Genomic DNA, 12,247 nt, shown 5'->3' on the forward strand with positions numbered 1-12,247 from the left:
TATTGTACTTCATACTGTACTACATCTCAGAGGTACATATTGTACTTTATACTGTACTACATCTCAGAGGTACATATTGTACTTTATACTACACTACATCTCAGGTACATATTGTACTTCATACTGTACTACATCTCAGAGGTACATATTGTACTTTATACTACACTACATCTCAGAGGTACATATTCTACTTTATACTGTACATCTCAGAGGTACATATTGTACTTTATACTGTACATCTCAGAGGTATATCTTATATCATATACATATATATCATGACGTTGAACATTAAACTAACCTGACTACATTAACTTGTATTTGTGTAATTTGTTCCTGAATAGTCAGTATTTGTTTTACTAATCCTCTTTACTGCATCTTTGAGTTATTGAACTGTATCCAGCAGCTAAATGGTACTCAGCCATCATTCATCGTGTTCATCCGTCCGTCTGTGAAAACGTCTCAACGGTTCATGATCTGTTTTAATGACGTCATCACTATCAGGTCCACCAGCAGGTGGGTTCACGGTTCAGGTGATGAGCTGCAGTGAAACATATAAACTGGACCAGTTACCTTATTAATGTTCAGCTGTAGATGAAACGTGTCTACTGTTCATGATTTATGAGAATGTACTGTGGCCATAAAGTAACGAGCACATACTACAGCTAAGAAGTATTTTACTGCATTACAAGTTGACCACATTTACACCAACACCGCCTAAAATCATGCTTTTATGTGAATGATTGAAAACTGTCAGAAAACAGTGAAAAATATCCAGAAATTAAATTGTAAAAATTAAAGTGAACAATGTGGAACAATTGTGAAAATGTCCAAAGTTATTCAATTTTATAAAAAAATATTCAAAAACGTATTAAAAGGTTAAAAATTGTTTATAAAAGTGAGAAATATCCAAAAAGTATTTGTGTGAAAACTAATGAAATATGCTCAATAAAGGTGTTTGATACAGTAATGTCGTCCTACCTCACACCTTAAAATCTAATCTGAACCAGTGTACATTAATAACATCCTACAAGTTATGAAAATAAATCTGACCACTGAATACTTCTTATAGTGGGACTGTGTCTTGGTGGTCTGGTCCCAGTTTAAGTCTCTTAAACACTGTGACATAAGCTTCAGCAGCTCTACTTGAGTTTGATTCTACATCCACATGGTTGCCAGGTTTGATACTCAGCATCACACACACACACACACACACACACACAGTGTAAAACAAGATGAAACACAGAAGGTTTAAAACAGTAAATCACTTTTAATTTAGTTCTCTCATCGGCAGGTGAGCTCGTTTCTTTAAACATGATGAATGAAGTGCATTGGTAGTAGAAGCCTGACAGGATTTCATTCATGATGCGATATACATGCTCCGTTCAGGTGCGTCCGTGAATCCACGTGAGACAAGCCAACATTACTCAAATAAAAACCACTACAGTTCAGCTCTTGACCTGATAGAATAAAAAGATAAGACAGATCCATCGCTCGATACAACGGTGGCAGCAATACACAGGATTGCCCAAGCAGTAAAGTACACGTTCCTTTAAGAAACAGGGAGAGAGAACGCGAAAAAAAAAAACCTAACCTCTGGCTTTTTTTAATCCCCAATTCAAGTAGTATTTACCCCTTCTTTTTTCTTTCATGTGTTTTTGCGTGTTTTGACATTTGTTTCCTAATAAATTCAAGTTCAGCGTGAAAAAAACCCATAAAAAGACAAAAGAAGAAGAGTCCAGATAATACATGTGTTGGTGGAGGAAGAGATGGGTTTAAAAAAAAAAAAAAAAAAATAGTGACATTCTGGATTCCTCAGAGGGAAACAAAAAGCAGCAGGTGAGGAAGAAGAGGAGGAGGAGGAGGCAGCCTTCTTCATGAGACACATGGAGAGACTGGTGGTTGAAGTTAGCAGGAGCTGGTGGGATTTGACGGTGAAAGCTCTCAACCAAACCGGCGTCAATAACTAACAGAAAGCTCTTCAGAATACTAGCACGCTCAGGAGAGAACGAGAGAGAGTGTGTGTGTGTGTGTGTGTGTAGCGACTTAAACTCTGACTTGAAATGAACTCGTTTCTGCTCCTAAGCTGCAGCGTAAAGAAGAGTTTTCTGTTATATTTTACATTTGTCTAATTGGTTCCTGCTGCGGTAAAAAAAAACAAAAAAAAAAAAAAAAAAAAAAAAAAACAACAAATCAAAAACCATCGTTTGTATTCGTTAATCTAACTCAGGTTTGGAGCCCAACAGGTTTCCTCTCACTGGCGCTGGGTGGAGTAGCGGCCCTCGCTGGGGCCCGCGCCCCGCCCGGAGCCGAAGCTGGGTTTCTGTGCCATGCCTCCGCGGGTGGGGGGGCCTCGGGGTCCTCCTCCTCCTCCTCCTCCACCGCCACCACCGCCACCCCCTCCTCCTCCTATCCGCTCTCGGGGCCCGCCGGGACCTCCTGGACCGCGGGGCCGTATGTCCCGCCTGTCGCCCTCCCGGGCAGACCGGGTCTTCTTCTCCTCCACGTTCAGCCGGACGTCGCCTCTGAACTTGATGGGCTGAGGACACGAGAGATAAAACAAAAACAACGTTACAGCTTCATCAAGTTTATTTTTTTCCATTCGTCCGTCCAGACTGAACATCAAACATACGAACTGTATCATCGTGAATAAAGAGCCGTCTCACCCGGTTGCTGAGGATCTTCTGGACCGGTTCAGAGTCGTCAAACACCACAAAGCCAAAGTTGGGCAGCTTCCCTCCGCTGTTGATCCTCAGCTCCAGGACCGTCCCGTACTCTGTGGACCACACACTCCGTTTACCATCACGGGCACAAAACAGACGTTTGGGAATCTCGTGTTCTGAAGCTCTAAAAATCAAACTCACGCTCAAAGAACTCCTTGAGTTCGGTCTTGTCCACATCGTGGGGGACGTTTCCCACAAAGAGCTGCTGGGCGTCGGGGTACCGGACCACCCGGCGGCCCTCGGACTCGCCCTGCTCGCCCTCCCGAACTGAAACAAGTCAACAGAGGGGGACGCTTTGAGACAATGTGACTGGTAGATTCTATTCTGAGTTTATGAACTCTTTACTCGTGTGTGGAGTTTAAGTTCGTCACGGCATGTTGACGCGTCAGAAAACTTCATAATCTGCTGCGTTTGGTCTCTAAACGCAGGTGTTGAAGTGAGTTTAACTTGTACAACAATAAAAACATTGACAGCGAGTCCCAAAGCAGAAAGCATTTGGCCTCGGAAACTGCACTTTCATAGATAAAAGTTTTAATGAACACATGCTTTGAGCTGCGTCTCAGAACACTCCTGCAGCTACGTGTGCGTGTGTGTGTGTGTGTGTGTGTGTGTGTGTGTGTGTACCTGGTCTGGGTCCTCTGTGCACCGGTGGAGGACCTCCGGGCCTCTGTTCCCTCGGCCTCTGGTCCCTCGTTGGTCTCTGTGCTGCTGTCTGGGACTCTGACTTCACCTCCGCTCTGGGCTGAAAGAGTCAACACACTTCAGTAAGAAGAGAACGAACCAGGTTCATGACTTCACTTTTATATCAACAGCAGCTGGATTCATCATCATAAAGGAGATAGAAGGAGACGTTTGTGTCCTGCTGCCTTCATCTCTACTAAAGACAAAGCTGCAACACAACAGCGTAGCCCGAGGACGGCTACTGACACAGAACTAAAATGGCTGCTTAAGATTAGGAATCCAAACTAGTTTTAAAATCAAGCTGTATTTGAACACCAGATTTATCTTGGGAGATATTTAAAGCAGACTCTTGCAAACCTACCGGTGCTGTGGGAGGGGCTTTGACGACGTGTGGGGGGATTCCTGAGACTGGGACGGCCCCGCTGGGAGGGAGGTTCTTACTGGTGACGGACGCCCAGGAGAACGGCTGGGAGGAGACATAACACTGAAGACACTTAGTGCTGCTGCTCATCTCAGTCTTTAAGTATTACAGCAGGTCACTCAGAAGAAACACCGTTGCTAAGAAGAGCGTGGTGCCACTGAGGTATCATTCGGGTTTCACTCGTTCAGACCTACCCTGTTTTCTTCTGGGGCGGTGGGGGTGGGTTCTGCAGGCGTGGCGGCGGGTTCTGCGGTGGGCGCAGCTCCGCTGCTTTTCTCTTTCTGGTCATCGGATGCGTTCGTGTCCGCTTGCGTCTCCGCCGTCGTCTCTGGCTTCAGAGCCACAACAACGACCTCGGCCTCCTTCTCAGCCTCCGGCTCCGGTTCTGGACTCGCCGCGGCCTCTTCTTCTTCCTCCTCCTCCTCCTCCTCCTCGTCCTCCTCGTCCTCCTCGTCGTCGTCTCCAGGAACCGTCGGCTCTGAACTAGAAGTACGAGACAGTTACACACACAAACCTGCTGCCTCTGCTGAACAATGGGAAACACACCGTGTGTGACGAACGAACGAACGAACGAAATTTGCGATATTTCATCAAAAACATTTTACTCCACATGTCTCGTTTAAAATCTTACCACAAATAAACCGTTTGTTTTAACCAGATTCTGTAAAAAACATTAAATTCTGAGCTGTTCAGCGCAACTAAGAAGACATGATTGACTCGGCTGAGACCAACAGTCATGTGACAACAAATCTGTGACACTTTGACTGAACACAGAGCTTGGAAGTAGAGGTAAATAAATGACTTAAAGGTTGTAACACATGAAGCAGTTACAGCTTGAGGAACACACCAGGGTGTCGGGTCGTAGAAGGAGGCGGACTCCTCCGGAGCGACGTCAGGGGAGGGGACCCTCTCCTCGATCTCCACCTCGTCCTCAGATTCTGAAAAACACACAAACATGTTCAGCACAACAACCTCCTGCTGCTCTTTATGGAATAAAGATACACGTATTTAAACTAGTCCATAAAAAAAAGGCGATATTCGTCACGATGAGGTTCTTAAACAGAATAAAAGACGGCCGAGCAAAGAGACACAATCTCTACAGAATGAACGAGAAACTCTGAACTCAATTCATCTTTAGCTGAATAACAGACGGAGGATGAAGAGTAAGACGGCAGAGAAACATGAAACAAGGTCTTTAACGTCGTCTCACCTTCTGGAGGCTCAGAATCAGAGTCTCCGAACACCTCGTCCTGGTAGCGGAACACGTCGTTGTGAACGTAGAATTTGTTTGCAACGGTTCCCTGGAGGAAGAAATAATCATTTAAACATGATAAACTTCTATCAACACATCCGACTGTGTGCTTTGACAGCAGGCGGAGACTACAGACCTCGGGCGCCAGCACGAAGGTCTGCATGAACTTCCTCATGGGCTGCATGTTGTTGGACAGCTCGCCCATCACCTGCACCACCACGCCCTCGTTCAGGGTGGCGTGGGCGTCCACGTGTCGGATCTTTGTGTGACAGTCGCGGAAACTCAGAGCCATCACCCTCTTGTGGATCTCCTGCAGACAGGGGGGGGGTGTCAGTCTTAATTATGTCATGAACAAAAATAATGTTTCTCGTTTCATATTCATTCATAAGAGCCGCTCTGCGATAAACAACACGTTAACGTGTGCAAGAGCCGCTCTGCGATAAACAACACGTTAACGTGTGCAAGAGCCGCTCTGCGATAAACAACACGTTAACGTGTGCAAGAGCCGCTCTGTGATAAACAACACGTTAACGTGTTTAAGTGTAATGTCTGGTGGAGGAAGAAGACTTACAGATTGTCCATAAACAGCCTCCACCGGTTTGCCGTTGTTGTCCAGGCCGCCGTGCACGTAGGACGAGTTCTTTCCATAAAACCTGAGCGGACGGACAGAAGAGGCTCGTTAGTTTATTACATCACATAAAGGAATCCTGCGTTTGTGTTCACGCCGAGGTTCCACTGAACTCTGACCAACTATGACATGACCGAGGAGCAGGTGAAGGGCTCACCTGTGCAGGTAGTCGGGGGCCTGGTTCAGCAGTGTGTAATACTGTCGGACAAACTCTCGCCCGACCAGCTGGGCACTTGGCTTCTCCATCACCATTTCTTTGGTCAGCTGGAAATCTCTGTGAGGAAGAAGAAGAGGAAGAGGGTTAGATTAATGATGTCCTGCGATTACTGTATTAACTAGTGCTGAAACAATCGTTCTGTTAATTGATAAGTGAAGTGTTTCTCATTATAAAATCTTTGAGTTTGTATTGTTGGTTTGTCACATTGAGTTCTGGCAAATTGTAAATTGGCTTTTTTATTATTTTTTTCTGATATTAGACCAAAAGATGAATCGATTACTTAATTGTTAACTTGTTCCGGGAACACTTTGAACTCTCATATTGCAGAATCACCCGTAGACAACACGACGTTAGGACTACTGTTGTAAGCAACGAGCTGGTTGCCAGTTTCTTAAAATGGTTGCTACTGTAAATGACAACTTGACAAACAGTTCTTGGGCTTTTAGAAGTTAGCGTTGAGCTCCGACGTCAGGCGATGTTTTGTGTCTTTGCTCCCTGATAATCACACACGCCTCAGCAGCCAACAACCCCCCTGAAAGACGTACATGTGATGATGAGTCATCCTGCGTCCCCACAGAGAGCAGTCGGAGAGGTTTGAAGTGGAAATCAGGTTCGGTAAATGTGACCTCTGATTTCACAACAGCACACGACATCCAGACTCGTTTTAATTAATTTCTCTGGAGCGCGTTGAAGCACCTGCAGCGAGAAGTGTGTTTGATCTGCAAACCTGACTGATTCTGACAAGCTTCTGCGCGCATGCACACACACACACACACACACACTTTGTTTTCATACCGAGTGGCGAAAAAGAAATTCCACTTAAATGTAATTTCTTCTACTGCCTACATCTCTCAAATGAACCTTAATGCACATTTAGAAAGCACACAAGGTTTTTATTTATTTTGTTTAAATCATGGACATTTTGGTATAAGTTTTGTACTATTTGGCCTTCAAACGTCGACTGAAATATGCTGATGTGGTTTTATTTTGGTGCCCTTTAACCTTCAACTCGAGCCGATCTAACCGTCACTTATTGTGACTGAAGAGACTCCACAAACTAAACCATTTCAGCTTAATATCGTTAATGAAACCGAGATACGGCTGCACGGGTAATTGAACGATCACGAAGACTAAAATGTACACCATCGACTGAGATGTCTAAAAATAAGTCTTTTTGGACATAACCGTGCAGCTCTACATGAATAAACTGGACACACGATCCTGACCTAAAAAGCGTCCCAGAACTCCCGTCTTTATGAGGACATTTTGTTCCCTTCACTGATTCCACCACTGTGTGTGTGTGTGTGTACACTGCAAAATCAACCCGTGTTTTCAGATTCAACGCCCTGATAACGCTCCAGGACGGAAGGTTTATGGTGATGTTAACTTTGACGGTAACACACCCACATTCCTCAGTTTCCTGTACTTTTTTTTTAACGTGGTTATGCGACTTGGTGCCATTAAACAGTCACCGACATGAATATTTGCACATGGAGCCTGTGTGCCTGTCGGGTTTTGATGGATTGCCAATTAAAAGCAACTTTCAAGTCTGATGTGAAACTGGTCCCCGTCTGGAATGTAGAATAACAATAAAAGATACGTAGGACTGGTGATGTTCTACGTTTGTCCAAAGAGAAGACCAAAACCAACAATCTCACTTCGTCTATTGCACTTAACCCCAAAAGTCTTACTGAGGATGCAAACCTTTCCCAGCAGGACACAAAGATGTAGTTTTATTCTATAAAAGGCGCCGTAGTTTCGAGAGAACTTTACTGTGTGAATAATGCATTTCATGGGGATCATTTACAGCTGCAGATTCAGTGTTTTAAGTGCATGTGGAAGTGGCTCAATGATGTGTTTTGGGACAACAATGGAGGTCTAGGTTGCAGACTTACCCTTTAAAAACGATATAGAGCACACAGTATGGTCTAATAGTGGAGGTTAATCTATGGTGAGGAGGCTAAAACTAGCAGACCCACTGGTACTGTCTTAAATAGACTGTCTGTCTGCCACACCTGTCTGTCCACACCACCACCATCTGCTGTCCTGGCAAACACTTAACACCCAGCACACCAGCAGCACATTATCCACCAGGCTAAGCCTGAAGAGGAGTAGCCCCAAAAGAGCTGAAGGTGTGCCCCGGGATCTCAGGGCTAACGTCAGTCGGGGGGGGGGGGTCCAAGTGTATTTGAAGATATGAAGTGCATATAAGGGCATAAGCTGCACCACAGCAGCCATATCACAGAGCAGTTTGTGTAAAAAGAAAGTGCAAAGCATGGCAGGCAGACAAAAGGCCACGCAGTGACCGGCACCGACCGGCCTTACGCGCACTCATCCACCGGTCATGGCGGCTCTGCACGTCGGTGGGACTTTTTTTTTTAATAGTTACAGGGTTTAGTCCAACCAACCAGATATAACCCTGGGTTCAAAGAGCCTAATAGCTGCTCCACACGGAGCTAAACCCGCAAAAAACTAGCGCAGACACCAGCTAATGTAGCTTTGGTTTGTGCAGCAGCCCCAACACGTGTCCACCGGCCGGTTCACGGGCTACACGTCTCGGGTTTTTCCGTGGCAAGTTAACCGGTTAACCGGATCAGAACCGAGGAGAAACCAGTGAGCGCATATGGTGGAGGATTGTGGAGAAAAATGCAAAACTGGCAACCAAGAAGAGAAACACACGAAGGGAGGGAGTCACGACTGAATGAGAGCTCTTAAGTGGGCTACACATGGGCGGTGGCTATCTCCTGGAAAAAAACAAAGTTAAACGGCTATATCCTAATATTCCAACATAGCAAACAACTACTTCCATCACCGGCCTCTACTTTCGAGTTCATTACCATAACACGTATCGTTTAATTTAATATGACCGCAGTGCTAACAGCCATCATGTCCTCACCAGGATGTAGACGGAGCCGTAAAAAAGCGACCCAGTTAATCTGCCAATTACGACACAGGAAAACACCCTATTTCCTCCTTTTTTTTTTACGAAAAACATGTGACAGTTTGTCAAAAAGAATAACTTACCTGCGGGTCAACTATCAAAAGAAAAAATCGATCAAGAAACAAGTGATTTCTTTGAATCACCACAGCGACAGCAGCCAGGAGACGCTAGCGGCTTCACAACGTGCTGGAGTGCTAGGTTACCGGTTTTCATTCTCCGCAACCGAACGTGACATCCCGCCTCTTCCGAGCCGTCTAAGCCAATCAAATTAAAGCTGTGAGACTCATCCACCAATTGCTTTAGCGCTTACACAGATAGGGGCGGGAGCTTCTAACTCACAGCCAATCACGAAGCGCTGTGTCTGAACCTGGGATTTTCGCGATAGGGGGCCTATCACGTCACAGTAAATGGATTTGAGGTGCGATGGTTTCATCGGCCGGTACGTGCCGGTTGTTGTTTTGAGCTTCGTGTACCGGAGCCTCTTCACCGCTTAGGGGCGACAAAACGTTATTCGGTATTTTAACTGACTTTAATTACAGCGGATGACTCATCGAATAACAGTTTAACTAGGTGTTAAATGTCAAAGAGCAGAAATCCCGCATATCCTGCCAGTCAGCTTTAAAGAAAACCCTTTATTTGGAGTCACAAATCACCTCAGTCACATCCTGAACGTGCGTGCAGTTACTGGCTCTGTTTTCTGTGTCACACACTAATCTGTCCCTGCCTGCAGTTAGCCTTTTCCCGCCATTCACATCACCTGCCCACCTGCTCCTCATTTCCATACCGGCACATTTACATTTAGTCTGGTTTGCCTCTACTTGATCCACAGTTAAATAATGCCTTTGCCACTCTCTGGATGCGTTTACCTGTTGTGACCGTCCACCTGGTTGGTTTATTTAACAATAGGAAGCTTCATCTTCACCTGTCTGTGAGATGTGCTTTTAGGTGCAAGCTCTGAAAGACTGCAAAACTTTCCTTAAAATCTCACATTATTGCAGTTCATACTGCGATTTAATGTTCAATGTTTACAAAAACTAATTACCTTAAACCATCTGATACACATGAATATAGGGCCTTTGGTCAGCAAATATGTGGTTCCTAAGAACAAAAACAGAAAATTATTGACAAATAGTATCAAACTTCAAGGCTACTTGAGGCTCGTTTATCAATTCTATAAACCATCAGCACGGTTTCTGCTTCACACTAAATTTGAAATCCTAAAACATACTTTCTGCAAATAACTTCAAGCGGTTAATACATCACACACATCATTAAAAAGCCTGTGTGTGATGTTTTTTGCTTAACACTGCTGTTTAAACGCCACACTCAATTATTAATCACAGAATGCAGCTGTGAAAACACCTGTAACCAATTAGATCCTTTAGAAATCAGGGCTTGAACTCTATAAATAGGATTCAGGTTTGCTCTGTGGTGTGTGTGTGTGTGTGTGTGTGTGTGTGTGTGTGTGTGTGTAAAAGCAACAATGCCAGATTTTGAGTGACTGTACAGTGTGTTACTATATACTGTATTTTATTTACAATACAGTATTTATGTTCATGTGATCTTCAGTTAAAGTTATTGTGTCTCATTCTGTTGTGAGTAAGAATAAACTCGTAGCATTTGTGTTCATAGATGCCAAAGACATCAGTGTGCTGCTGGCATGTGGAGAGTTATTTATTTAGGGTTTGTGTGTAAAGTTGTGATGCAAAAATACAATTTTAGAAGACTTTTTTGTGATGTTTGTTCTTGCAAGAGATGTAAAATATTTTGTATTTAGTTTTTTCTGTGTGCAGACTTTGTAGAAATTGTGCTTTATCAGGTCAAACTATCTGAACTACGACTTTAAAGCTGAGATCGTTCCACATGTCAGAACATCGTGTGGAAGACTACTGCTTATTCCAACAACAAAAAACATGTTTATAATAAGTGTTTTTTATGCACTTTTTAGATGAAGTTCAACTAAGAGGTGGAACAAGCTCAAGCAAAGTCCTAGTGTGTGTTTGAGCCTAAATTAAGTTAATTTTAAAAGCAACTTACAGCAAAAAGCAGATCAAAGACACGTTAATTAACTGAGCAAAGACTTCCATCAGAAGAAGAGGTGTCACGTTACAGCACCATACCGGGGCCTTTGTGCCCTCTCTGAGACACAGAGGGGGAGGGGCCTGTGTGGCCCCGGCTGTTGTTTCACATTCTTGACACTGGAGTCTGGATGAACGGGTGAGGATGGTAACAGGGTGCTCCGTCTCTCCCTCGCTCGTCTCCCAGGGGACCACGAGCAGCTCGGTGCCCTTTTACAAAATGAAGCCGTCAAGTGCAGCGCAGACGGAGGACTTTATTCATATATCAGCCGTGCAGTTATGTTGTAAAATCAAATATTTACAGTGTTGTTTAGGACAAAAGGTTCTCGTTGTTTGCTTCTTATTGTTTTACGGCCTCTTTGTTTGGGATGAAGTTCATTGCTTTAATAATATAAGAAGAAATACATACATATTGTATGCTTATTGCTAAGGCAAACACATTTTTCAACATGTTTGATTGTCTAAACCTTTTTCATCTTTTCAAAGTAAACTATTTCCAAGAGAATCTAAATACAAGTGTGCACTCTAGGTTTAACTCCATTGTGTTCCAGTATCTCTGAATGCACATTATGAGTGAGGAGGAGCAACATAACGGCATATTTCAGCACTTTACAGACATTTGAGACTCGTTTTATTGTGATTTGGGTTTGTTTTAAAGGGCCAAAAGCAAAGCCAAGCCACCGCCCGCCGCTTACTAATTATTTTCAATGAGAAGCGACAAACGTCTAACGAGGAACATGAGATGATTGCGGCGTGGAGGGAGAAGTTCAGACACTAAATGACCATGTGACAGGAGAGGGGCGTGGAAACCCTTCACACACATCAGGCCGTTCATTCGCTGTTCGTACGAAAATAAATGCATGCGATTTGGAGCAGGCGGCAACCTCCGGTTCTGCTGAGTGAAGCCAATGAGGAAGTGTGTTAAAGCTGCATTCTCTCTAGTGTCCACCAGGGGGCGACTCCTCTGGTTGTATAGAAGTCTATGAGAAAATGACTCTACTTCTCTCTTGATTTATTACCTCAGTAAACATTGTAAACATGAGTTTATGGTCTCAATCTCTAGTTTCAAGTCTTCTTCAATACAGCATGATGTTCATTTAGTACATTATGGTCCATTTAGAGTCAAACAGACCATAAAGCAGGGGATGCTTTAGGGCGGGGCTACACGGTGATTGACAGGTCTCTTACAGTCTCTCAGGTCTTCAACCCAAAGCACAATGTGTTTTTTTGTAAACCTAAATGAGTAGTTTTGTTCCCTAAACAGGTTCTGCACTACAGGAGCTTTTACAGGAGCACTGATCGTTCATGT

The 12,247-nt window shown here is 44.1% G+C and overlaps 1 protein-coding gene across 2 annotated transcripts; it reads right to left on the reverse strand.

The window, feature by feature from the left end:
- Window positions 1-1,790: 1,790 nt before the first annotated feature.
- On the reverse strand, window positions 1,791-10,066 carry g3bp1 (GTPase activating protein (SH3 domain) binding protein 1). Of its 2 annotated transcripts, none has more exons than XM_031877009.1 (12): window positions 9,903-10,066; window positions 5,860-5,976; window positions 5,646-5,727; window positions 5,211-5,384; window positions 5,033-5,123; window positions 4,670-4,760; window positions 4,017-4,305; window positions 3,763-3,867; window positions 3,345-3,462; window positions 2,862-2,987; window positions 2,664-2,773; window positions 1,791-2,536 (listed from the first exon to the last, which is right to left on the reverse strand). In XM_031877009.1, the coding sequence occupies exons 2-12, from the start codon at window positions 5,952-5,954 to the stop codon at window positions 2,252-2,254; spliced, it is 1,566 nt and encodes a 521-aa protein (XP_031732869.1). In that variant the 5' UTR covers window positions 5,955-5,976; window positions 9,903-10,066; the 3' UTR covers window positions 1,791-2,251. The 2 variants fall into 2 exon arrangements, with proteins under 2 accessions (XP_031732869.1, XP_031732868.1); XM_031877008.1 differs by lacking the exon at window positions 9,903-10,066 and adding an exon at window positions 8,944-9,059.
- Between the last annotated feature and the right edge of the window lie 2,181 nt (window positions 10,067-12,247).

This window comes from Anarrhichthys ocellatus, unplaced genomic scaffold (genome assembly GCF_004355925.1).
Source record: "Anarrhichthys ocellatus isolate YVR2014 unplaced genomic scaffold, GSC_Weel_1.0 scaffold122, whole genome shotgun sequence".
In the NCBI taxonomy this organism is placed as follows: Eukaryota; Metazoa; Chordata; class Actinopteri; order Perciformes; family Anarhichadidae; genus Anarrhichthys; species Anarrhichthys ocellatus.